This window comes from Pecten maximus, chromosome 10 (genome assembly GCF_902652985.1).
Source record: "Pecten maximus chromosome 10, xPecMax1.1, whole genome shotgun sequence".
NCBI classification, from domain to species: Eukaryota; Metazoa; Mollusca; class Bivalvia; order Pectinida; family Pectinidae; genus Pecten; species Pecten maximus.
Window position 1 is genome coordinate 20,561,059 of NC_047024.1, and position 27,836 is coordinate 20,588,894.

General features: G+C 34.8%; 2 protein-coding genes across 2 annotated transcripts; one reads left to right on the forward strand and one right to left on the reverse strand.

The window, feature by feature from the left end:
• Nucleotides 1–845: 845 nt before the first annotated feature.
• On the reverse strand, nt 846–18,436 carry LOC117336222 (nuclear transcription factor Y subunit alpha-like). Its single transcript, XM_033896680.1, has 9 exons — nt 18,266–18,436; nt 15,353–15,644; nt 14,132–14,266; nt 13,158–13,217; nt 12,586–12,808; nt 11,782–12,302; nt 10,726–10,890; nt 10,291–10,413; nt 846–7,504 (listed from the first exon to the last, which is right to left on the reverse strand). The coding sequence occupies exons 2-9, from the start codon at nt 15,560–15,562 to the stop codon at nt 7,409–7,411; spliced, it is 1,533 nt and encodes a 510-aa protein (XP_033752571.1). The 5' UTR covers nt 15,563–15,644; nt 18,266–18,436; the 3' UTR covers nt 846–7,408.
• A 2,268-nt stretch (nt 18,437–20,704) lies between these two features.
• Nucleotides 20,705–27,313, forward strand: LOC117336578 (secretion-regulating guanine nucleotide exchange factor-like; the record flags this gene model as incomplete). Its single annotated transcript, XM_033897189.1, is given in 11 exon segments — nt 20,705–20,854; nt 21,698–21,793; nt 21,795–21,828; nt 22,376–22,531; nt 22,768–22,847; nt 23,420–23,495; nt 24,153–24,251; nt 24,625–24,696; nt 25,177–25,335; nt 26,631–26,783; nt 27,109–27,313. Coding segments are annotated over 11 exon segments (1,245 nt in total), but the record flags the coding sequence as incomplete, so codon positions are not given.
• Nucleotides 27,314–27,836: the final 523 nt, after the last annotated feature.

Sequence of the window (27,836 nt, forward strand, 5' to 3'; positions counted from 1 at the left end):
TACCCACAAGTCAATATCAGTTTCTCCTGTCTTATGAAACTCAAGAGGATTCTTGAAGGTTTTATTATAATATTGACCCCTGTGGCCTTGAAAATAGGCCAAGGACATTAACATTAGTAAACTTTATAACACTCCATCCAAAGTACTACAGGCCAAATATCAGTAGACAGGGTCATTGAGAAGATTCTTAGGAAGAAACAAATGTTTCTTTCTAACAGATCATAAAGGTTTCTAACAGGTCAAGGTTGTTGATATGAGGAAACTTTATAACACTCCATCTCAAGTACCACATGCCGAATATCGGTACCCTTGGTCATTGAGAAGTTTCTAAGGAAAATATCTTACTGGTCAAGGTCGTTTATATGAGGAAACTTTATAACACTCCATCTCAAGTACAACAGGCCAAATATCAGTACCCTGGGTCATTGAGAAGATTCTTAGGAAGAAATGAAGATTTCTAACAGGTCATAGAGGTTTCTAACAGGTCAAGGTCGTTTATATGAGAAAACTTCATAAGACTCCCTCTCAAGTACCACAGGTCAAGTATCAGTTCACTAGGTCATTGAGACGATTCTGAGGAAGAAATAACTCTTCCTTACAAGTCAAGGTCGTTTATATGAGGAACCTTTATAACAGGTACCTTAGTACCTTGGTAAATTATCAGGACCTGAGGTTTTCTGGAACTGTATAATATCCCAGGTACCTCTTAGCCAAATAGTAGTACTCATTTGCTAAAAGTTTTCTGGATGAACATAAAAGTTGACCGACATGTTGATGGATCCTTCATGATAGCATAAGTTCACCAGCACTTCATGCATTGTTAGCTAAAAATAACAAAACACAGCTTCATTTTAGTGTCATCATCTATTACAGCGTTATAACAAAACATCACCTTTTATTCAGGTAAAAATATAAAATAAATTTAAAAAGTTTAAATGTACAAAATAAAATATTGACAACAGTTTCTAACACTAAGAATTTCTTTCATTCATTATATTAAACAGTTTTCAGTCATAAAAATTTCTGGTTCTTCCTTTCACATACATACTTCTCGCTATTGGAAACATTAATATATCACGATAATCTAGACCTTTGATGTCCAGATCTGCGAAGTCACATAATACCCTGATCTATTCTCAGTTTTATACCACTCGAATACCAGCACTGTACCGTTAAGTTCACAATTGATGTAAGGTTCTTTGAATGTAAAATGCAATAAAGTATCAAAGGTTTCCAAAGGTTGTATATAAAAAGTACTCCGGTACATTGAATGCCTGAATTGACTCCTCCCTCACTCACTTTATTTGAAGGAAGCGAACAACAGTTGCCTCCCCTTCCTCATTCAGTAAACTAAGATTTTGTATGGAAGGACTACAGGAGTGTTGGTGCATGTCCTTTTCCCTAAATTCATCTTAATTATCAGGACTTCATGAATTTGATCTTCTCCCTTACATGTACCATTGCATGTAATTGTGAGGATACTTTGCATCAAACATTAGAATTATCAGATTTAAAATTGTAAAAATATAATTTTCACTTTTTTGTTTTAAATTCTGATCTGATAAATGGCGAATTGGATTACAATTATCAGCTTTAAATTGACAAATTCACTCTGTAACATATACCATGATAAATTTTATCATGATTTTCCATAAATGATAAACATTTTCATGGTTTGAGTTGTAAACACAATTATGGTTGCAAAAATAACAAACATTATTTAATAATGAAATCTGAATTTCTAACACAGGGGCTTGTACTGAACATGAGGACACAGGGGTTAGATACAATTTGGAGGGACAAAATACTATTTGTTTCCCAAATATCAAAGCCTCCATTATATCAGAAAAGAGGGAAATGCATAGTCTGGTTGGTAAATATACATTGGCAAGTAATTGCTGATAGGATCCAGATAAATTAAGACTTTTTTTCACACACTTATGTTTTAAGTGATATATTAGCGATTGTAACATACAATAATCGTCATCATTAGATGTTTTCTACATTTCTGGATAAAAATGGTGAATTTGCACTTAATAAGGTGAGCAAAGATGAACTTGGCTGAGATTCTGAAAATATTAGGAAAAACTTGAATGATGATAAAAATGTTATCATAGTGATGTGACATCTTTAAGTACTGTACTGTATATTTCATTAAGTTTGTAGTTTATATGGTCTTAATCACCAAAAACGAGCCTCTCACACTATCAGACATTTTGGTGAATTATCACATATTCAAACTCATTCAATGATTTGAAATATGTGTTCACCATACTTGCCATCTTTTCCAATTTAGTCGGGGTTTTTTTTCAGACTCAATGCCCTGATCGTATTGATTAAAAAAAGGGTATTCTCCTGATTTTGGGGAACCTGTTTTGATAACCCCATGATATATGGAGCCCTTATTCATCTTGTTAGTTTCACTTAGGCCTATGACAGGTAAGGCTTGCTGGCTAGTGAAAGGCATATAACATGTGGGGCATTAATGACCTGCTCACAGACAGTAACGAAATTCATCGCTTGGTTTGTGTCTAGTGAAAATGGGAATCAATACACTTAAATTAAAGAATAAGATCTGAATCAAGATTAAGTTTCCTGTTACCTATTCAAAAGCTGTCATAAGATCTATCATATTTGAAAAAAAAATAACAATAACAATTATGAAAAAAAAAGAAGAAAAAAAGAGAAATAAAAAGACAACCAATGGTTTTGACAGAGATGATGGCAAATATTTGCATGTAGTGCTTTGCATTGAGACTCCAATGTCAGACATGAACATGTCCAATATGTACTTGAATTAAACAGACATGACAAAATAAAATTTAGTGTCATTTAAAAGTTGTGATTAAGTATAAAACATTCTTATATTTACTTATGTAAATATAAAGGATCAAGATACTGTATAAAAATTACACCTCATAACATAAAAATAAATACAAAAACAACAGTTTTGTTTACTATGACAAAACAAAGACAACATCAATACTGTAAACAAGCAAACAATACATTTCTTTGATCTTTTTGTGAAATACAAAATATTATGTTTCATATTCCAAGGCGAACATCACTGACGAATACATTTCATAAATAATGGCAAAAATAGACTTATAAGCAGAAACATGAATGTTTGAAACTTGTTATAGGAAAAATTAAAAACCTTGCTTAACATTAAACTCTGAAAAAGGCTGTACATTTTTATAAAGATAAAAGTACTGAGAATCCAGATTTTTTAAGCTAAAAATGTGCCCAGTTCTCTGAGAATCTTAGGCCTGACCCCATCAACACAACTACGATCTGATGATCCAAGTGTAGTACAAAATCAACAATGGTAGTCAACATTGTCTGAAGGTGAGGCGTACATTTAAAATATTGAGGATCTTAAACCGATCCATGTCATAATACATTTACTGAATAAGTTCAATAAATTAAATGTGACACAGAAAGGAGTGCAAGATTCTATTTCTCATCTCATATTCATGGCAATGAAATTAAAGCAAAAACCTTAAAATCATATTCATGACTAAAAATTTTTTGTACAGTATATTTTACACGAACGAAACAATTGAGTGCTCTCATAACAACACAGCAGCATTAACATTATTACAGATGTGATTCAGTCACATGACCTAAGGTTAATCCTAGAGTCACATGACTAAATCCTACACCAGATTAGTCCTAAGCCTATCACTGACCCCATTAAGGGCTGAATAAGGGTATATTTAAGGTAGAAAAATACACCTTGAAACATTCATGATGGTTTGCAGTTACGGTATGTCAAAATACCTTACCCTATAACGATACAGTGATCTTATAATTGGCAGCATTTTCTCACTTGCGAAGTTTTAAGTACATAGCAAAATTTCCATAAAATGGATTGCCTAAATCATAGCCACTAATTAGCGATTACTAAGTACTATAATTACAATATTCATTTAACAGAAATTGAGCTTCATTTATAAGTGAAAGCATAAAGGCAATAAAGATAAGATTATACGAACTCTTTTGAATTTTCACCGGGCATGGAAATTTTCATCTATAGATAGTTGTGGAAACAAACACCATTCATTCATAAAAGATTGAATTACTGTAAAGTTGGGACCAGGGTATCGTATTATTCGCAGGGAGTTGCATTTTGCTCCACACACATTTGCAGTCATTAAGTATAGCACAAAAATAAACACTCCATGAATATCTATATACAGTATACACACAACTGTATATAAGTGTTAAACGCAGAATGTTTACAAGGTGTGCTGTACGAAAATAAATACCCTCCGCCGTCCGACTACTGTAAACTACATTACTTGGTGTACTCTAATCTCAGCGAATTTCCTAACAGAGTACCACATTGATGAATTGGTGCATCAAAATCATTTGATATAGAAACGTGATATAGAAAGTGCATTTAGCGCAATCATGATTTCTGGCGCAAAAAGGCTAAAATAAGATTACCACATAAATATATATGTTTACAGTACTTTCGACTCTGACAACCGCAAAATATTAGCCACGTGAAATTTAACAAATATACAGTACCTATTCAGATCAGAGAGAAAGGGCATGATTATACATTCTTCATTTTTAAATGTACATTTTTTTTTGTATATCTAGGAAAATGCTTTCAAAAATTCCTGACAAATTTTATAGGAAAATCATAATACTGAGAAATTAAAATAGATCTATTTAATTTCTCAGGATTAAGATTTTCCTATAAAATTTTTGAAAGCATTTTCCTATTGCCAAAGAGTTGAAACTTACCACAAGAAAGATAAACTATTTATTACCAATCTTTCATTCCCAACAGTCTTTGAAGATGATATGTTCTCGTTTTTAAGTAACCAATCACAATCTGTAGTAATACAGCTATGATAGATTTTACAGAAGATCTCACAATTGAGCACTAAACCTCAGTACGTAATGGATTTCAGAAGAGTGAAAAAGACATTTCACAAAAGTTACAAATTACATGTACATTAAAATAAATATCACAAATTATGATCATTATATACATATATGTTTACATACTTTCATACACATATACAAAATAATGCAAACATAGTGTTTGACTTTTAAAACCACTTTTTGACTTTTCTCGATATAAAATAGGTTCTAAAACAAGACTTACCTCCCTTGCCTCACTTCACTTTGAGTCAGGCCTCAAAATCTTTATATTAAATATTTATGTATTTATTTTAAAATTTTTGCTCTACCGTTAAAAATATTGCTTTAAATGGCCTGCAAAATTTTGTTGCAGTTTAAAAGTAAAATTACGAATTATCACGTTAAATGTCGTAAATCTAAGATGTCAGATTTGTTAGAATGTCAGATTTGTCAATGAAGACTTCAGAGCTAGCTTCCACAAAAAGATAAAAATGTTTAAAACTTTTCAATGTAAAAATGCTTTTGGGTTCATTTTAGGACATCAGTTAAAATTATTGAAGGCAAAAGTAATTTATACAATTACAGTAAAATATGTATAGTCAGTCATTAAATTCTTGTATGTACATACTTTAAAAATGTGTAGGAAATTTCTCCTTTCAACATTTTAACAGCATAATTTATCCAGATCAAAATCTTCATTTCGGAGACTGTACTTCCTATTATGCTATACAAGAAAATAGTTTGTAAATTTTGTTTTTTGCTTTTCTCAAAATTTAACTATTAAAACATATGTCTTCAGATAGACTTTCGTCTAAAAATGTAAGTCCCTTTTGGGGAAAAAACCAATAAATCTTACCAGTATAGAAGATTACCGTGTTATACACAATAACAATGATGACTGTACAGTTTTGTGTACAAAATTTCATCTTAAAATCAGGTATGTATCTAAATCTGTAATATCTTATTTGCTCATTATTTGGAGAAATTCCTTTTCTTTATTATAGAACATGGCAGTGTATGATAACGGCACGGGTGAAAGTATCCCGGTTCCTGGAATACTGAAATACATAATGTAGCTGGTTTTGTAAAATTTAACATAGGCATACATTGGGGAAAATATTTCCAAAATACTGAATTCAGTTTTAATACTGAACACTTTCATACATGTAAAGGCAAATTGCCAGTCTATTCAAATGATTATATCTGGTCAGCATTGCAGATATTTTATTAGAAAAAAAAATCATGTATCTGCTTTTTGCTTTTTCATGGACTGGATTATTTTATAATAAATCATTTTTAAATGCACAGGTCAACAATTGATACTTTAAACGATCATGAAAAGCTCTAATAACACTTCACAATAGTACTTCATAAACAAGGCATGCAGGCGTCTGCATTGTCCAGCAAAAACATCAATGTCAGAAATATGAATGACATTTCCTCTTAAAAATGTTTTAAATCTATTCTATCATTTCCAACACTATCTCAATTGCATGTATGCATCAGTGTTGCATAGTGATAACATCCACACATATTGTTTCTCAATAAATGCAGTCAGTAATGTTGTTTAACGGTAAATGTCGGACATTCACCTGAAGAGTTTTCAACACTGTCGGTCCCCACAGAGTCTTCTACACCTTTCACTTGTTTGACCCATGGAAGCACTGGCTTGGAAACCTTCAATTTGACATGAATATTCATATATTATCAACCCAAAAAATGCTTCCTATTTCTTTGCCTGGAAAATAGAAACAGTACAACACCAAGATGGCTGCACCCATGTGTCGGCATTCTTTGCTATCTGCCATCTTGTCAAACAAACCACAGAACATACAGAACAATGTTTCTGATTGGTAAGATTTTCTGTAGGCATTTTCTACAGAACCAATCAGATGACTGGATATGATAAATGAATAATTCATGAATACGAGACTTTTTGTGTGAGTGCCCCTGACGGGACCGATCTGAACTGTGCGAAGACATAACTTGGTTACTGACAATTTCCACAGTACACGACCCTGTCTCTTCTTTGTGATGTCAACCAGCGTACGAAAAGTATTCTGTAAATACTGAAATCCAGTTCCAAATAGCGACCAATCACATTTATTACTTCAGCAAATTGTCCAATTAATAAATTAATTGCTTGGTGTTTCTTTCAGTGATCAATATCCAATGGTCATCATAACAATACTTGAAGGCCTCCTTTCCTTAAGACTGGTCACACCTAAGTACTATGTATGCTATATGGCCATTGCACAGGTTGGTGAGCTGGTACCACAGCTTTTCATGTTCTTTTAATAGAACAAACCAGTCGTACTGGTACAGCCATACATAAGGAAAGCCAACTTGTCTCTCTGTACCATTCACGAAACCAGGTTTTCTGGGTCTGATCCTTGACCGGTCCAGCCAGCCTAATGGTGAGCAAGTGTTTTGGACTAGTATGGTCAACTGGTCCAGCCAGTTGATTGCTAAGCACACCTATAGCTAGTGTTAGTTTTTAATTTTTTAAGTGTAATGGCTCATTTGATCAGGGTCCTTGTTTCGCTGCGATTGCCACTGGTCGGTGATGATTTGTCCGTAGCCCGAGGAAATCTGCCATATCATGTGCATCATCAGGATAGTCCTACAGTGGAAGAGAAAGACGCTTCATGTGAAATACTAGTAAATATACTCGGCACAAGGACTTAAAGATTAGCTCTAAATAATTAAATTTATCATACAAAATTTATCATACATCAGTATTCAAGCATTTGATTAAACGGTCCAAAGTTAAATAGATACAAGCCAGGGATTTCGGCTGGTGTCTAGGGACTGGATCAAGTGTGAGTGGTCATTCATGATTGAAAATCAGCTCTGTATTTTCCCAAAGTTGATCAAAAAGTACAGCTGAGGCTCCCAACAAAGTATCATTGCATACTTACTATTGTAGATTATGACGATGCATGACAACTATGATGTTGTTTTTTTTGTTTTTTTCCCTTAAAACTTTAAGAAAAATGCAAACAAACTTTCTCAATTTTAGGACAGGGTCCCCACACAAAATAGCAAAATGCCTGAAAGCCTAGTATTCAGTTCTCAAAAATGTTGATAAAGTTCCTCAAATCCAGCTGTGAAGTCTTTTGATCTTTACATCTTTTAAGTTTACATAAATGCACTTGGAGTAGCAAGTCTGTAACAAACTTTACTATAGTAGACAGTCGGTAACAAACTTGACTACAGTAGCGAGTCTGTAACAAACTTGACTACAGTAGCGAGTCTGTAACAAACTTGACTACAGTAGCGAGTCGGTTAACAAACTTGACTACAGTATAGCGAGTCTGTAACAAAGTTTCCTACAGTAGCGAGTCTGTAACAAACTTGACTACAGTAGCGAGTCTGTAACAAACTTTAGTACAGTAGCGAGTCTATAACAAAGTTTACTACAGTAGCATGTCTGTAACAAACTTTACCCCCCCCTATAGTAGAGAGCCTGTAACAAACTTTACTACAGTAACGAGTCTGTAACAAACTTTACTACAGTAGCGAGTCTGTAACAAACTTTACTACAGTAGCGAGTCTAACAAACTTTACTACAGTAGCGAGTCTGTAACAAACTTTACTATAGTAACGAGTCTGTAACAAACTTTACCCCCCTATAGTAGAGAGTCTGTAACAAACTTTACTATAGTAGCGAGTCTGTAACAAACTTTACTATAGTAGCGAGTCTGTAACAAACTTTACCCCCCCTATAGTAGAGAGCCTGTAACAAACTTTACTACAGTAACGAGTCTGTAACAAACTTTACTACAGTAGCGAGTCTGTAACAAACTTTACTATAGTAGCGAGTCTGTCACAAACTTTACTACAGTAGCGAGTCTGTAACAAACTTTACTATAGTAGCGAGTCTGTCACAAACTTTACTACAGTAGCGAGTCTGTCACAAACTTTACTACAGTAGCGAGTCTGTAACAAACTTTACTATAGTAGCGAGTCTGTCACAAACTTTACTACAGTAGCGAGTCTGTAACAAACTTTACTATAGTAGCGAGTCTGTCACAAACTTTTACTATAGTAGAGAGTCTGTAACAAACTTTACTACAGTAGCGAGTCTGTAACAAACTTTACTACAGTAGCGAGTCTGTAACAAACTTTACTACAGTAGCGAGTCTGTAACAAACTTTACTATAGTAGCGAGTCTGTCACAAACTTTACTATAGTAGCGAGTCTGTCACAAACTTTACTATAGTAGCGAGTCTGTCACAAACTTTACTACAGTAGCGAGTCTGTCACAAACTTTACTACAGTAGCGAGTCTGTAACAAACTTTACTACAGTAGCGAGTCTGTAACAAACTTTACTACAGTAGCGAGTCTGTAACAAACTTTACTATAGTAGCGAGTCTGTAACAAACTTTACTATAGTAGCGAGTCTGTCACAAACTTTACTACAGTAGCGAGTCTGTAACAAACTTTACTACAGTAGCGAGTCTGTCACAAACTTTACTACAGTAGCGAGTCTGTAACAAACTTTACTACAGTAGCGAGTCTGTAACAAACTTTACTATAGTAGCGAGTCTGTAACAAACTTTACTACAGTAGCGAGTCTGTAACAAACTTTACTACAGTAGCGAGTCTGTAACAAACTTTACTACAGTAGCGAGTCTGTAACAAACTTTACTATAGTAGCGAGTCTGTAACAAACTTTACTACAGTAGCGAGTCTGTAACAAACTTTACTACAGTAGCGAGTCTGTAACAAACTTTACTACAGTAGCGAGTCTGTAACAAACTTTACTACAGTAGCGAGTCTGTAACAAACTTTACTACAGTAGCGAGTCTGTAACAAACTTTACTACAGTAGTGAGTCTGTAACAAACTTTACTATAGTAACGAGTCTGTAACAAACTTGACTACAGTAGCGAGTCTGTAACAAACTTTACTACAGTAGCGAGTCTGTAACAAACTTTACTACAGTAACGAGTCTGTAACAAACTTTACTACAGTAGCGAGTCTGTAACAAACTTTACTACAGTAGCGAGTCTGTAACAAACTTAACTACAATAGCGAGTCTGTAACAATTTTACTACAGTAGTGAGTCTGTAACAAACTTTACTATAGTAGCGAGTCTGTAACAAAGTTTCCTACAGTAGCGAGTCTGTAACAAACTTTACTATAGTAGCGAGTCTGTAACAAACTTTACTACAGTAGCGAGTCTATAACAAACTTTACTATAGTAGCGAGTCTGTAACAAACTTTACTACAGTAGCGAGCCTGTAACAAACTTTACTATAGTAGCGAGTCTGTAACAAACTTTACTACAGTAGTGAGTCCGTAACAAACTTTACTTTAGTAGCGAGTCTGTCACAAACTTTACTACAGTAGCAAGTCTGTAACAAACTTCACTTTTACAGCAGTATAATATAATTTACTCACCACAGGTTCTTGTTTAAATTCCTGCGAATCATCAGGTTCTTGTTTTATCAGAGAATAGAAGCGACCACCATCACCGCGACTCCTGTTCATGGCATGTTTGTGTCGAGATTCATGTAGATATTTCTGCAGCAAAGATTTTTGGAAAATTTTGCTCATTTGATATCTGTTCTTGAAACAAGACTATAGTACTGGCACAGTATGAAAAATTCAATTTACATGATAACACACAATATTCTTCATGTCTGAACAATAAACATAAAATACAGTAGTATAAAACTTTTATAAAACATATTTTGACAGATTAACATTTCAAATTATCTTTACACACATCTGTTTATTTACAGCAATGATATCAGCCTTGAGAAATCAACTTTTTCGGTAAAACAATAATTAGAGTTTATCAAAATTTAAAAATCTGGATCAAACTCTACTCACCCGTCGCTGTTTAGGGATTTTGCCACTAGCCTCTAACTTGGCTCGAGCCTGTCTCCGTTTGAGGATGCGGTTGTATTGTTTAGCATTGACGTACAGTGGCTCTTCATCAGAGGCAACTTGTTGTGTTTGTATAGGCATCCGTTGTAGTGTATTCCCATTCAAAACCTGCCACACCAAAGAGGAACTTGTCAATACTGTGTATTACATAACGCTATTAAAAACTTTCGCTAAATTGTGAAAATTCAAAAAAAATTAATAATAATCAGGGTGCATACAGATTGGTCAAACCAAAGTCGAAGCCATTTCTAGAATTTTCAATGACCTTACTAAGTATTTCATGGACCTATTCATGCAGAATTAAGGATATTTTTATTTTGCCTAAAGCTACACACTTTTCATGTTTGATATCAGCACTGATTCACCTATTTTCTTGAGGAATATCATATGAAACACAAAATGCAATTCCCCTGTCTGCACATGTATACCCCAGATTAGAACAAAGGGTTTCTCTTCCAATTTGGACTGAAAGTAAGTTTCTTTGTATTCAAGGACTTTTTAATGCAAGCCAAGATTCAAGGCCTTTCAAGTAAAATCAAGGCTTTTTTAAAGGGGCATTCCTTCGTTCGGACAGCAGAAACATGCTAAATTTCTACTGATGAAATATATGTCCGATCAAGGATTATATGAGTGTTTGTGCCTACACGTAATGAAATTAAAGCCGAAATGTACTGAACAATGACGAATTGTACACAGATACCATCTGTCTATGCGGTAATTAGTAATACTTCTGGGCGAATTAAGGATTTTTAGGACTTAATACTTGAAGGACTTTGGTTTATCTTGCGAGTAAAACTGACGTACTAATGTAATTATTATAACTTTTACTACTTGGAAAAAATACTTATTTTCCATTAAGTTCCATTTTGATGACCTAAATTTTATTCAAATGCCCCTTTAAGACTGGAAAGCAAAATTCTAGGTCTTTTCAAGCCTGTATGCACCCAGCTGATAGTTAGTCACGACTCTGACCAACAAGAAATGAACTCTGTCACATACCATGATCTGCTGGTTACTGTTAGCACCCATCTGCAGCATGCCACGGGCCTGTAGGCCTTGTAGGACTTGTGGCACTGTTGTTCCGTTCGTCGTCTGTACAATCTGTCCGTTGGTTTGCTGTAAGCCTTGCTGTAACATCTGTGCCACTGTGGCTTCCTGGCTGTTGGTCTCCCCTGACGACTGCTGTATGCCACTTGGCGATGTGGTTTGTGGCATTCCCGTCTGTAACACCTGTCCCCCAGACTGTAACATCTGACCACCTATGCTGTTTTGCTGTAGTGCTGTCTGTAAGATTTGTGCGGCACTGGCCTGTGGCATTCCACCAGCCTGCAGCATCTGAGGCGAACTACTCTGTGGTATTGAGTTCTGTACTAGCTGTGTGGCCCCATTCTGCTGTAGCTGTGCCATCTGTGGGATTCCCCCCTGAATAATCTGACCGTTACCCTGTATGATCCCCGCCTGCAGCATTTGTTGAAGATTAGCTGCCTGAGGTGAGACAGATTGGACGGAGGGGGTGGTGGCTGAAAAATTATTTTACCATTTAGTGCAAGAACACAGATGATTTAACAATACAGGCTACATTTCATGGGTACACAGGATCATGTGTTTATGAGTTCATGTTTTGTATGCATAAACACTTGGTCCTGTGTACACATAAACACAAGTCATGATTGTGTTGTTGTTTTTTTTTCACTTTTGAAAAATATGCCGATTCATTTTTTACCCATCTGCTAAAGTATCTTTCAAGAAATTTACATACATGATATTTGTATACTCATATACAAGTTTCTATAGGAGACTAACCTTGGGACTGTTGTTGTACTTGCGAAAGTTGTAGTTGATTATTGGCGGAGTCGTCTGCCCCTGCCTGCAGAATCTGCTGTTGCTGAGGCTGGTACAGTATGGTTTGTCCATCCTGAGTCTGCACCAGTTGACCTCCAAACTGCTGCTGACCTATAATCTGCCCTGGCTGACCTTGAAATGCCATTATCTGACCAGTACCTTGACCAGCAGCTTGTTGAAATATCTAGTTAAGAAAAGATTAATAAACAGTTTATCCAGGAAAACATAATTTTACCTCCAGAATTTATTGTTATCTTTGAAACCACTGTAGTACACTAACTCAAGTTTTCAGTCAATTTTACTAAATATCAAAACTGTTAGAGTTTTAAAATCAAGAGTCCCATTCACAGTTGCCAATGCGATTTTAACTGTGAAATTACATGTAAAAGGTGGAAAATTTCCTACTTATGACAATACATTGTACATAGATTTTCTTCTGAAAAAAAGGCTCTGGCAAAGTAAAGCAGATGGAATTAACCATATAATGTGTATCACGTCTCCATGGGCTCTCAAACAGACTTGGCAGTCCTTACCTGTTGTTGGGCTTGTAAAGAATTTTGGATTTGTTGTCCACCAGGAGCCAGCAGCTGAAACTATAAAGATATTTACACGGTAACGTAATAATGCACAGCAAACCATGACATGTATAAATTGTAGAGAATATTTTGACATGGAGTAACTTTTTTTCATGAAGGAACTTCAGAGATGACATTTTTATAAGATATTATTGAAACTACTAAAAAAATTGATTCTCTCTCACATAAATCACAAAACATATGTACTATTATAAAATTAAAATTGATCCTATTCACTATCAACGCCCCCGGGGCCATGATAGCTCGTCAGCTTTGAGTGGAGGCCACCTGAGGTGCATGGTTTGACGATTCCAACCCATAATTTATATTTCTCGGGAATCTGAAAATTGGCTGGTCTGTGATATCATGGTTGTGTCCTTGGGTAAGACACTTTACCCTAATTGCTCTTGATGACATGTGACAGCCCTCCCTTATGATGTTTAGTGAGGTATTCACTAACTACTACAAGGAGATTCTGCCTCAAAATGACTCTGGCTGTTCACAGGGGGATCAACCCAGCAAACAAACGAACAAACTTCAGTATTGAAAGCAAGTTTTGACTAAAACTTGAAAAACATAGACAGATCTTCGATATAGTTTGTTTGTTTTTGTTTAACGTCCTATTAACAGCCAGGGTCATTTAAGGACGTGCCAGGTTTTGGAGGTGGAGGAAAGCCGGAGTACCCGGAGAAAAACCACCGGCCTACAGTCAGTACCTGGCAACTGCCCCACGTAGGTTTCGAACTCGCAACCCAGAGGTGGAGGGCTAGTGGTAAAGTGTCGGGACACCTAACCACTCGGCCACCGCGGCCCTCTTCGATATAAAACTGGAATAATCTCGTGTATCCATAGCCATCACTTTCAATACTGAAAATGTTGTTCTTTTTTTTTAAAGCTGGTCAGTGATTGTCCCTTTAGTTATGATTTCATACCTGTGGTACTTGTGAAAATTGGCCATTTTGACCTTGAACTTGAAGCTGTTGACCTTGGAGCAGCTGACCTTGGGAGAATGCTTGAAGCAAAATCTGCTGTCCTTGTAACATTTGATTCTGTCCTATTTGTATGATCTGTTTATGAAAAGATTTAACAAAACATTACAGCAAATGTTTCTAGGGTACATTTCAAGTCTACATTCTCATCTTAAAATAAGTTATTAAAGGGATAAAATACACAATTGTGTTGAAGTATTTTGTACTAGGCTAAATATTTTCTATCAAGTAATGTTCAGCAAGTAGAAAATAAATTCATGTAAAATGGTCATTTATTACATTTTTACCAGTGAAATATCAAAAATTATTCATTCTATAAAAGTGATATTTATATTTTTCACTAGTGAAAAATATCACTTTTGCTGATTTGACCAATCAAATCAATGATTAGAAAATACCAAAATAATTGACCAATCAGAAAGCCCGACATATATGTCAGCACCTGGACAGGGGAAACTACTTTTTTTGTTTACAAATTATCGCTGTAGGCCTAGTTAGCATACGGGGTAGGTTTTTCGTTGATAAAAATTATAATAAACATAATATCTAACAGTGTCTTTAGTAATACCAAATATATTTCACTCGTGTGGCTAATATTTTGCTGCGCACTCGTGAAAAATATCAAAATATTAGCCACACTCGTGAAATATATTTGGTATTACTGAAGACACTGTTAGATATCCTCTATATCTTCCATCGAAATATGTCAACTGCTGACAGAAAAACTTTCAAAAATGCATGTTGAAAAGACAATGTGGAAAAGTTTTATACAGGTTGACGCAAAGATTTCTGACACTGAGAAATATCATTTCATTGTGCTATGAAATTTAAGATGTTCATTGCTTTTTGATGTACCTAGCAGTAATCAAGTCCTTCTGTTATCAAGTCAGTTCTCATTAGATTTGACATAACCTGGCCATGGAATTGACCTACTTTACATGGCAGGGGGCATTGATAAAACTGAAGACGTTTTACCTTTCTGGACAACTTGGTCAGATAATTCATGTACTTTTTCCAGGGTCTCCATCGAAATATATTTTGCCCTCATTTGATCAAAGTTGAGGCAGAATTATAATTTCGTTTACATGTCTATTTTCCTGTTTTTGGAAGAACATTCGCCATATCAAGTTACTGAAGTTTACCAATTTGCTTGTTATGCCATACCTGTGGTTGTCCCTGTATGGGAAACTGGTTTCCTTGGAGCCATTGAAGAGGTAGCCCCTGTGCCTGCATCACAAGTTGTTGTTGTTGTTGTTGTTGTTGCTGCTGCTGCTGTTGTTGCTGTTGTTGTTGTTGTTGCTGCTGCTGCTGTTGTTGCTGTTGCTGTCCATCTCCTGATGGTTGCATTGCTGTAACCTGAATTTGCTGATCCATAGCGGTTACTCAATACTCTGCCTCTTGCAACAGTAAGAACTTGGACATTTGGACGGTACTGACTACATGATCATAGGGGCTTCTACAATGACAAAATATAGAAAAAAATATATACATATACTGCCATAGAAAATGTGTTCATTTATATAATGAGAAGGAAATTGAGGAACGTGCACAGGCTTAGCTGCTATTTTTTTTCCCAATACAAATACACACCATGTAGTTTCAAATTTAATGTTTTTTCATACCATCTTTCACTCCACTAAGTTTTACCATCCTCACATTATTGACTGGGCTTTTTCTGAGGGATTTTTGGGGCCGTTAATGGACCTTTTTAGGGCCGTTAATGGGCTCCATTCCAAATCAGAATCATTTTATTTTAAAGCCAAATTCCCAAAATTTCCAGTTTACCGGTACTCCCGAAAAATTCTTTCCCAATTCACCAATTTTCTTCCCAAAATGAGACAAAAAGGCCCCATCCCAAACCAGTGAGAAAAACCTGATTAAAGCCATATTGATGTATCAATCAACCACAGGGCTACTCAACGTCTTCATTCTAACACAATCGATCACAACATTAACTAAATAGTGGCATTACTGACATCAACTGTTTACACAGTATTCAGTTTTGTATCCAATTTCAAGTGTCAAAGAAGACGTAGAAATGTTAAAGTTGTTTGAATTACAGATCTTAACACAATAAATACTTAACAGAGGAAGAAATAAAATTTCAGCATGACTGGTTCTTTGGGTAAGAATATATAGTGGTCCTATTTAGCTCAATTTGTAACATCTTCCTAACCAGGTACCAAGTAAAATCTTGTTAAGGTCAATTCATGGTTTTAATAACCTGAAAAAAGGATGAATTGAATTAAGACTTTCTCCCATTGCTATCATTTACTGATATCATCATTTTGTGATACATGTTGCTTGTAATAACGAGGAATTAAATTTAGTAAATTAGTAGTATAAGTTTTTATGTAAAAATCTATAATAGAATTGTGTCATCCATTCTGATCTATCAGTTACTTCCCTTCATTTCAATTTGTCAGATATATATACCGACGTCTCTGTCAATAGTGATAGCTGAAGAGAGGATCATGGTGTGCACAGATCAGGGGAAGTAACCCTCGCATGATTACTTTGTCGATCACTCATGTGTGAGGGGAAAAACTACACAAACATAATTTCTCCTTTAAACCACAGATCTATAATAGTTTTATAAGTCTCTGGTCACATATATGAAATAGCTACTTTAAATAAACAGAATGATGAATAATAAAGAAAAATTGCAAAGAATTAATTGAAATCTATAAAATTTTATTGGTTGTTTTTATGTTAAATTCATAGTTTTTTCTTTCTTACTTTGCTCTGCATTAACTTTTTATGTTTACCTGTTGCCAAAGTGTAACTGTCAAATCCTTTTTGAAGACAGCGTCATAATAACAATCTAATGATACTACATGATTAGTGTCATTCTGATTTGTGGGTTATTAATTACAATAATTGTTAGTAAACAAAGTAGAATAATTACACAATTACAGTCTACGTACGTCAAAGGCTTCTACTGAAATATTCTATTATTAAATTATCAAATTCAATTTTTAAAAGTTTTGATATGATTAAGTGCTCTAAATAAACCTCAAGGCAACTACTGCAACAAGCTTGCATAGACACAAATTTCCATGAATCAGGCATTATATTCTGTACGAGAAATGAACAAATGCGAAGAAATTAGCAAATGCGTAGAAATGAACATATGCGTTCAAAATGTTTTCTTTGAATCACAATGATAAACCACCTTTTTTTTTTATAGATATGTACTGTATAAATTATGTCATTGATGTTATTTTTGTTTTTATTACAAACATCAATTGGGACCGACATTTCTTTTAAATTTCATGCAAATTCAAACTGCAACATAATATAGGCTTTTGTTACATATGAAAATCAAACAGTCAAAAATTAAAAACATAAATTGACAACATTTGAAAAAAATCTTAATAATATATAAGTCTACCAAAGTCCTACAATATAGGCATATACTAGATCTATATATAATAAAATAACACTTATTGAGCTATTTACATGGAAACTCAATTTAAGATGATGATGATGATGATGATGATCATGATGAACAAAATAGAATCACAATGTAAACTAAAATGTTGTAGGCCTAATCGCAAGTCACGTGTTGTGATAGTTTTGTTTACTGTACGAAGGCCTAACTTACCATTATTGCTATTCAAAAATATATATTTGAATTAAGAATGGTGTTTTCAGTTTCGTTTTGAATGGAACTTGAAAATAAATACTTACCAATAAATGATAAATAGACAACTCATTAGCGGTGTGAATACAAATGAGCTTGCCGTGTAGACGACAAAATCACTTCCTAAATAAACTGGTTAGATATTTGTTAGATACTAGGTTTCACAACATTGTTTAACATTAAAATATTCTAGTGTTTATGTTTTTCATTTAAGAAACACGGAACAAAAATTAAAAGCACACATGTGTGCGATACCGAAACAATAGCGAAGACGTAATGGACATTTTCCCCGGCGATTGTGTTTGGCAAAAAGCCACGAAAAACCACCGAATGTTTCGTCTCGTGTCAAGAAATGACACATTTAAAACTAAAAACGTGTGAATAGTAAGAGCTATGATGGAAGCGAATCATAAGATAACTCAGCGACTTACTTGGGTCCAATAGGTACCCTTTTCTTGGTGATTGGCTATGGAAATCAACTTGTCGTGGACAACGAATCATGGGCTAATCCGGCCTTGTTGGTCGACGCCATTGGTGCTGATTACTGAAGGTACCACCCACAACGAAATTCCGCTTGGGAATTTCCATAAATCGTTATTGGGTGTTTCTTTCATTAAAAATGACGGTACAGTATTATATCAAAAATAACATTTTAAATATTGCACACGTGTTTTAAACGGGAAGTAAATAAATCTACAATATTTATGGTGGGATGATTCGTTTTAGCGGGGAGTGAAGAATTAGGATGGAACAGCGGGACCTGAGGTCAACCAGTGGATTCGTCCTATCAATTAATGAATAATCACGTGACTAGTGTCAATTTCACACAGTCGGCGAGTGATAGCATGGCCACTGATTGTAAGCTAGCAGTGGGTTGGGCCAGACATGGTTGCAAGCTTTCGTCCTGGGTAAGGCCGCTACAACGCGGAAGCACAGGGAATGTCCTTGATTGGAGGATGGGATAAAAGAAACATAGGCAGTTACTGAAAACTGTCGTATGTTTAACTCTGAAACGATTGAATTCATACGCTTTCAAATGATTGACAAAGTTGCTTACATTCATTGATTGTTTACAAGGTGGAGGCCCAGTCAAGGGGCATGTGTAGTATAAACACGTGTGTATGTGTAGTACAAGTATTACTGTCTTGGATCTAGACAGGCGTAATTGGCATCGATCTAGTGACGTAACCATATACAAATGGTGCATAATGTTCATTAATAATGTTAAATTACCGGACACCGTAGCGAACGTTATGCCTGACCGTAATCTACAATACAAATCTTGATTGAATCTGATAAAATCAGGCTCCTGTTTTAGCTGAGTCAATGAATAAGCAAAATATGTATCGATTGATATCCTGCTCAGTCGTGACGTAAATCATACAATATTCTGCTTCTATGTTAATTAACAAACCACATATTTTGTACGAGAGTTCCTGACTGGAGGCTAAACCCAGACTGGGTTCTAGTTATTTAGTAAAATATTTGTATCGATAGGCCTAAGGAAATCAAGTGTAAACAAGAATTAAGACTTGGACAGTGCTTGTAAAAATAAAATCACTGGTGTAGACAATGACATTTGTCCCTGTGTCACTGACACATTGCAAATGTTTCTGTTGTTATCGGAACAATACAAAGGTTTATCTAAATCTCAGCCCCAAAGGTTATTTGCATTATTCTTTGAAAGCAACTGATTCTCCGGCAAGGGTAAACAAAAAGGGTAAAATGCTAAACATAGCAAATTTGATTTAATCAATAAATCTGCAACTAGGAACATGCATAAACGTCCCTGAAATCGCTGTTATAGTATATGAGCATATTTTTGTTAAAACATGAAGTTTTAAATATTTTTTACTGATATTTTATGAATAGTTCTTTCATTAAAGAAAACAAAATTATTGATTCCCCCTATGCTGTAGTTTGCTGATATTCTTCAAGTGTAATAACAATGATAGATTTCAGGTGAGGTCTATCCCAGGGTTTATGAACCTGGCCGGAATAACATTCAACAAAGCTCGACCAGGTCTATAAAGCAGGGATAGACCAAAACCAAAGTCCACAATGGTTTTATTATATATATATATAGAGGATATCTAACAGTGTCTTCAGTAATAGTACCAATTATATTTCACTTGAGTTAAAATTATCAATATATTATAAATATATATAGTCACACAATGTATTTGGTATTACTGAAGATACTGTTAGATATTCTGTTTGTTATATTATATAGCAAAATATAACAAGGCACCTCAATCTCTCCCATTTAATTCATTGCGGTCCCCTATCAACAGCTCAGAAATGTACGCCAAATCGTGACGTTATGTATTCTTTCTTGCATTATGATGTCATATCACATGACGGAGAGCTATATACAAAATCTTAATTTTCCCCATTGTTGTTTGTAAGCAGTGTTGTGATTGGTCAAATCAGAAAAAGTGATATTTTTCACCTGTGAGATTACTGGTAATCATTTTTCAAAAGAAAAAAATGGAAATGTCTATTTTTGAATTACCAAGTGGAGAACTTCAAATGCTAATAACATACACAATATCAGATTCATGTGATATTTGATTTCAAATCAATGTAATTTACACAATTAACTTTACTTATTTGATATTTCATTACTTGAAGTTGAAACTTTAATGTCATTGGGGCTTTGTGATGTCATGGATTGAGGTTAGTAACACTTTCCTGTTCATAGAAGAGATCAGATTTTTGCAGACTTACCACATGACATCGCTCTTCCAATCAGAGGTGGGAATTATCACCAGAAATATATTAGATAATTCCCCTTGATAAACCCAGATATCTTCTTCCTGCTTTTGAGAGATTTCATAGTCTCTTTAAACCCCTTTGTTATATAAATAAAGATAAAACAAATTTTAAAAGTGGAATCACAAGCTATAGAAGAAAGGGTAAAATTAATTGAATCGTTTAATTCAAATCACCAGAATCAAGAACCGTCTTGTACATTCCAACCTTCAGAGTTACAGATACTTCCTTCATATGCAAACAAGGTACATTTTGTAATTGCCTTTTTCTCTGCCCTGCCTTAGATAATATGTTTTGATTTCACCCATCAAAATTAGCTTGGGAAGATTGTAAACACAATATAGTAATTTGGTTAGGACATCGTTTAGGGTAAATGTTGACTTTTGAATTTGCTAACACTAAATTAAATATCAACTTATCAAGAGTGAATTGATAGTATTGAAAATTATGAATATATAACTGTCTAGCTACTAAAGCCATATAGGAGGAGAAGGTTTTGAAGCTAAATTACAATTCTGATATTTGTACAACATGATTGCCTTTAGTAATAGCTTCTTATTAAATATGGTAACAATTCAAGTAGATGTGCAGGAAAAATACTGTAGGATTTTGAAGTTTACCTAGTAAATTGTCTTGTCATGCTATATAATGTGTTTGCCGTGATTTTCACCACTTTCGACTGGGATAGTTCAAACTTGCGCTTATCTTCAGAAGCATTATTTCAAATAATTCAAACAGGTTCGTCAATATTTATTTAATTTTGTTTGAACTAACCTATGCACTGTTAATAAGCTATATTGTTTTGCCTTATTCTTCCCCTTAACCCTACCCAACCCCTGACCCCCAATCTATTGTATGCTGGAGTTACCTGGAACCCTTTGTACTTTGTACAGGTTTGGTTGCCTTGGTTGCTTGTAAAATAAAATATAGCATTAAGGTTATGATTAAATTCTGGCGGTTTATTCAGGAGAAGTAGGCATTTAAAGGGTAGATAATACACAATGAACAGACGGCATAAATCACATATTGACATATTTTCTATGTTTAATAAGAAAAGAAATACAAGTTCACATTCAATTCTATTACAGGGAGCCAACAGCTATGGCCAGCTTGGTCAGGGTCACACAGATGATAAAATCCTGCCAGGGGACGTAACTCCATCAGACATTAATATTCGCAGTGTTCACAGGAGGTGGTGGTCACACCCTGGTCATCGATGGTAATACAAAATTTTGTACTGTATATTAAATTTTAAGGTTTATGATACAACCTACCTTTTGGTTATTGTAATTGTTACTTATTGATACACAGGGAATCTAGAATACATCCAGCATCCAAAGCCAATGCAACAGTTATACAGACGAATTCACCTAATTTGCATGTTAGTTACATGTTATTTGTATTTGCATAACCCACTTATTTGCAAAAAATTATTGGGCCCCAATTTTTTCTTTATTTGTATTTTAACTCCAGGTATTTGCATTGACTTTTACACTGGACATTGCTTATTTGCATATGAACTTACGAAAGTCACTGATCTAAGTTTCTATAAAATATGTTTTCACGTTATAGAAACATAGATGACTTTAAACCGCCCATCAATCACTTTATAGAAACAGATCACTTTAAACTGCCCGTCAATACATTTCATTTGACTGGTTATGTTGGAATGCACATCGACAAATCGGTTTAGTCCCGACCCAGTCCATATCTTGAAGCCAGTACATGTTTCATTTTAAGTTATTTATTTCCACTTATTTTTAAAGATGATGGCAGTCTGTTTGTTTGTGGATCAAACAACAAGGGTCAGTTGGGACTTGGTCACACCCAGGACATTTCCACACTGACCAAGGTCAAGTTACCCGGTGACACTGTAGTTACCAAGGCAACAGGTGGATGGGATTTCACCTTGATCATAACAGGTACAGTAAATGTTTAAAAGTGTCGGGGGCTATTCCAGCAAAGTATTTATTCAATGAGAGGACTTCGAAAATAAAGAAATTATACCCATTTTGGGCATGAGAGAAAATGCTATCTTTGCCATATATTGTTTAGGGGATTAATTGTTTCAAATTATCCTATGAAACAAGATTTTAAATAATTTTGTCAAGAAATGATACTGATTTTAAAATATGTTTGTTTACATTTTGACCAACAGCGACAGGAGAGCTGCTTGCGATGGGTTCAAATGCCTTTGGACAATTGGGGTTACCAGGTGCAAACCAAGTCTTACTGCCGGTAAAGTTATTTGTTTTTCTGACCTCAAAATCTTGTCGTTAGTTTAAAGGGTGTCACGGGAGCTCAGTCGGTCAAAGTGCCTGCCACGTAACCTGAGGTGAAGATCCAAGGAGTGTGGTTTGACACTGTCTGCAAGTGTCATTTTGTATTTCTCAGGAAGCTGAGAAACGGGCTGTTCTGCATTGTCATTTTGTGTCCTTGGGCAAGAAACAGTATCGCAGTTGCTCTGGATGGCATGCGACTCGCCGCCTGTATGTTGTTAAGTGAGGTAGTCACCAGCTACTACAAGGAGACCCCACCTCAAAATGACCCTGGCTATTCACAGGGCGATTAACAATACAAGCAACAAATTATCCTTTAGTTTGGAATATAATTAAACCCTTTTAGAAAAAGTTTTGTAAAAACATGTTTTTCAGGAATAATTGATTACTTTATTAAGGAGACTATATTGTGTTAAAAAAAAAGAAGAAGAAAAAAGTAAACCATTAAAAACACAAAAGTAAACCATTTGAAATACAAATACAAAATGTACAGTCAAATAAATACTCTATGGATAATTTTTCCTTTCGTAGGTCATAGTAAAGGTACCAAATCATGAGAAGGTGGCTGATGTTGCTGCAGGGCTCAGACATGTAGTCATGGTTACAGGTTAGAATTATATGTTTAAAATATACCATTTATATATCAAAGTATGTGATGTTTTCAAGCCTGTATCAGCTATCTTCAGGGCCCAGTTCAAAAGGTGATTAGGCTAATCACAGTTTAACAACAACTTAAAAATCCTGGGCCCAGTTGTTCAAAAGGTGATTAACTTGATCAGTGAAAATTTCATTTCTCATTTGTTACAAAACCTGTGAGTATATCATCTTTAGATTATGCCAGTTGGAAGTGAATTGATAATTTCAGAGTTTCATAAAGTTTTGTCAAGCTAATTCTACCATAAATTATTATATCAGGATTTGAAAAATGTTAAAATGTGATTAGCCTATTCATCTTTTTAACAACTGTGCCCTGGTGATTACCTGTGATGTCTTGGTAACAACATTATGAAGTAATACAATCAACGACATACATATATATCAAAGTATAATGAGTTTAAGAGTAACACAAGTATACTGTTGATCAATTGAAAATCAACCTATCCAAATCTGATATGTTTTAAAGTGAAATAACAGTAAATACTTAGATACACATGAAAAAATTTCACTTTTAACTTCTATGAGAAATTCTTACTGCACTTTTTCCATTACACCACTGGTTATGATAATGGTTGTGTTAAATTGGTACTTTCTTTGTGTTTCTCAGTCAGTGGCAATGTTTATTGCTGGGGTGCTGGGAGAAAGGGTCAGTGTGGAGTTTTAGTGGACAACAAACCTCCAAATAAACTTACAAGTCCATCTCAAGGTCAGTACATCCAATACCTGTATCACAAATTTGCTATGGGCTAAATTAAAGCTTGGTGTTCTAATCCAGGGGAAATAACTCTTGAATTTTGAAAGTCCATAGTGCATTGGTTTTATAGGTAATCATCAAAAATGTAGCATGAGAACTGTTTTTATGATATAAGTCAATGTTCAAGCTATGGAACATAACATTCAGTAGACGAATTGTATGTACCGGGTAAACAGAATTTTAAGAAATAATCTTTTGAATTTTGATCTCTCATTTGAAATACTGCACTATAATACTCAAGTCCAAGAAAAATGTCAAATGTATTAAGCACAGTGTCTGTAATTTTCTGTTGGTTTAAATAGCTTGTATTGGCACTTTTATCCAGTGACAATACCGGAGATTGAGGGATGTGTGCATGCAGTTGTTGCGGGATCTCACCATTCAGTGGCCATGACAGGTCTGTGGTTGGCTATTTGTAATATTTTCTGCATTTGTACTTGTTTTGATCAATTTGAACTCAGAATTTATTGGAATATTTATTCTTGTGTTATATAGATACTGTATTTTTCACATGTGACTCCACAGTCTTGAGAAGTTCAGTTGGTGGAACCATTTTATTTACAATTTATAATGCTTGAAAAAAAAAATGAAAATATCTGGAACAGAATATAAGCATATATATACTATGTACCTAGTACATGTATTTCTGAAAAAAAAATATAGTTCAAACTCAGACTTATTTTCTGAAGCATAATTTCCTGTAAGTCAATTTGATTCATTAATATTTAATTGATTTTGTTCGAACTGAAGGAAGGTTTACTGCGTATATTTTTTTTCTTTTTTTTACCTTATTATTTTTCTCAATAAAACAGCATTTCCCTGTCAGACATAAGATTTTATGGGAACTTCGATTTTAGAATTTTGTCATTAATTACAGACCGGGGCCAGGTGTATTTGTGGGGCTGTAACAAGTATGGCCAGTGTCTTCAGGATCCAAGTCACTGTAGTTCTGTCCCCACCCCCACAGCCGCCCCACCCAGGGACTGGTCATTGACCCACCTCAGCAGTGGATGGACACACCTGTTAGCGAGGACAGGTATGGTTATATACACTGATATCACACATACAGTCAGCTTCAGAATTTCTCCTTCTGAGGTGGTAATAATCTGTTTATATTATGGAGATATAATGTTCAGAGCTTTGGAATGGGTCCTTTGTGCCTCATTTTGGAAGAGAATTTGGTGAATTGGGAAAGACATTTTGGGAAATTCGATGAAATATGAAGTCATTTCAATTTGGGATAGGGCTCATTATTGACCAAAAAAAAAGTTTAAAAAAAAGCCTGCTGTTATTAAGGGCATGAGCACTGCAAATGGACGATAATACGCCTGTTGGACCCTATCCAACGACCTTTTTGTTTGTTTGATATTTTAGAATATTCTTGGATTTGGCAATAATTGTACCAAAAAAGTTAAGTTTACTAGAAATAAAATAATTTTGTTCTATAGATGTAAAGAAAAAAGTAGAAATCAGGGTTTCCCCCCCAAATTAGATCCATATTGTCCTTCTTGGACCCCACATGAACAAAAATTAACACAATATATAACACATTATCTGACCTTATTGTAGACCACTGAAGAAACTTATACCAACACTTTATCAGAAAAGTGTGAAGTTCCAAACAGGTTTCCAAAATTAAATCCATATTGTCTTTATCAGACCCCACATGAACATTCATGCCAAAAATTAGGACAACAGTATATTATCTGACTGAACTGTACACCTCTGAGGAAACTTGCACCCAAACTTTAACTAAATCGACACAAAAGGCTATATACCATAATATGCCTGTTGATATTCGACAGACATATAATAAATATGGAGATATAGTGACTTGTGTTGTTTTAGTTCATTTATCTTCAAGGTTGTTTATTGACAGGTTTTAAATTTCACACATCTGTTCATCAATTTCTAATCAAAGTCGCTATAATTACTGCTATGAAGTCCTCGATCCCAAAATACAAACACTGAATATATGATCATGACCATTGCCGCTCCCTACCTTTGGCAGGGAAGCTGAGAAACGGGCTGGTCTGTGCTGTTTAGGTTGTGTCCATGGGCAAGACACTTCACCTGAATTGCTCTGGATGGCATGCGATGGGCCTCCCATATGTTGTTCAGTGAGGTAGTCACCAACTACTACAATGATACCCCGCCTCAAAATGACCTTGGCTGTTCAAGGGGCGATAAAACCCAGCAAACAAATTGTTAAGAACAAGGAATGACTTCATGCCAATACTGGAAATGGTGTTCTTCGTCTCTGGTGCAAATCACACAAACACCTATCTAAGTATTCATTAAATTACCTCCCTTTATTTCTTTGACTCATAGAAGACGGTAAATTATACAGCTGGGGCAGAGGTGACTATGGACAACTGGGGAGATCATGTGATGGGTCATGTGATCACATTCCCACCTTGATACCTAACCTGCCTTCTGTTCAAAACATATCTTGTGGATCTGAACATAACCTAGCCATCAGTGGTAAGTCTCTGAATATACTTTTCATTGTTTTTGTCATCTTAGAACATCACTGAAAATCTGTTAGGATTTTCCCTGAATTTTGTTCTAATTGTCTATCTCAATATTACTTTTTTTTTTAGAAATGACCACTTAGGTACAGTTCATGATAATTTGATTTTGATCAAATTAAAAAAATCAAAAACAAAATCTTTGCAAAATGTCAATAATTGTTATGACAAGTTCTAGAATAAAAAAATGTTTTCAGTAATCTATATTTTACATTGATTTTTCTATCAGAAATACCTTTACCTAATGACGATAAAAAGATGTCTCGTCTTTTCTGCAGGTGATGGATTGGTGTTTTCCTGGGGGTGGAATGAACATGGTATTTGTGGAACAGGCAATGAAGATAATGTCTATAATGCTCAGCAGGTGGCAGCACTGTCGAATCTCAAGGTCAAATGCTTTGGATGTGGAAATGGACATTCATTAGTGTTTGGTTCTGAAATTACTTAACACATAAATAAACTGAATTAAATTTTTAAATATTACATGTATGTTATTTATGATTATTCAAAATACTTTCACAAATGGACAATCATTAGTGTTTCTTTCTGAAATTATTTAACCCACAATAATAAACTTAATTCATTTTGTAAATTTTATCTTATTTATGATTATTCATCATACCCTCAGAGTGAGGAATGGAAGGTATTTATTGATCTGCCAATGTAGGTTAGGGTTAGAATTTTGGGTCTCACCTTTCTACAAATTTCAATCCATTTGTCCTGTAACATCACAAACATATCTTGTATACCAGAGAGAATTTCTCAGGAATTGCTTAATGAATCTTCAAAAAAGAAACTTCATGGACAAGCTCTCAACTCTCATTGTGTATTTGAAAGATGGACTAGGGACAAAAGCTCGCCGTCATATGAGGTATGGGTAAAATTTCCCAAATCTCGCCTCAAAATTATCCCCGCTTAAGTCCCTTGATATCACTAAGCAGTTCTGCTATTCATGCAAATATTTCAGAAATATTCTCATTCAAGGAAGCATTTCAATTTTTATTTG

Excerpts from the sequence above, each read along its gene's own strand:
- LOC117336222 (XM_033896680.1), bottom strand. The coding sequence starts at position 15,562 with ATGGATCAGCAAATTCAGGTTACAGCAATGCAACCATCAGGAGATGGA. Across the intron at positions 14,267-15,352 it reads CCATACAGGGACAACCACAG|ATCATACAAATAGGACAGAA; the intron begins GTATGGCATAAC and ends TTTCATAAACAG. Across the intron at positions 7,505-10,290 it reads AATTTAAACAAGAACCTGTG|GACTATCCTGATGATGCACA; the intron begins GTGAGTAAATTA and ends CTTCCACTGTAG.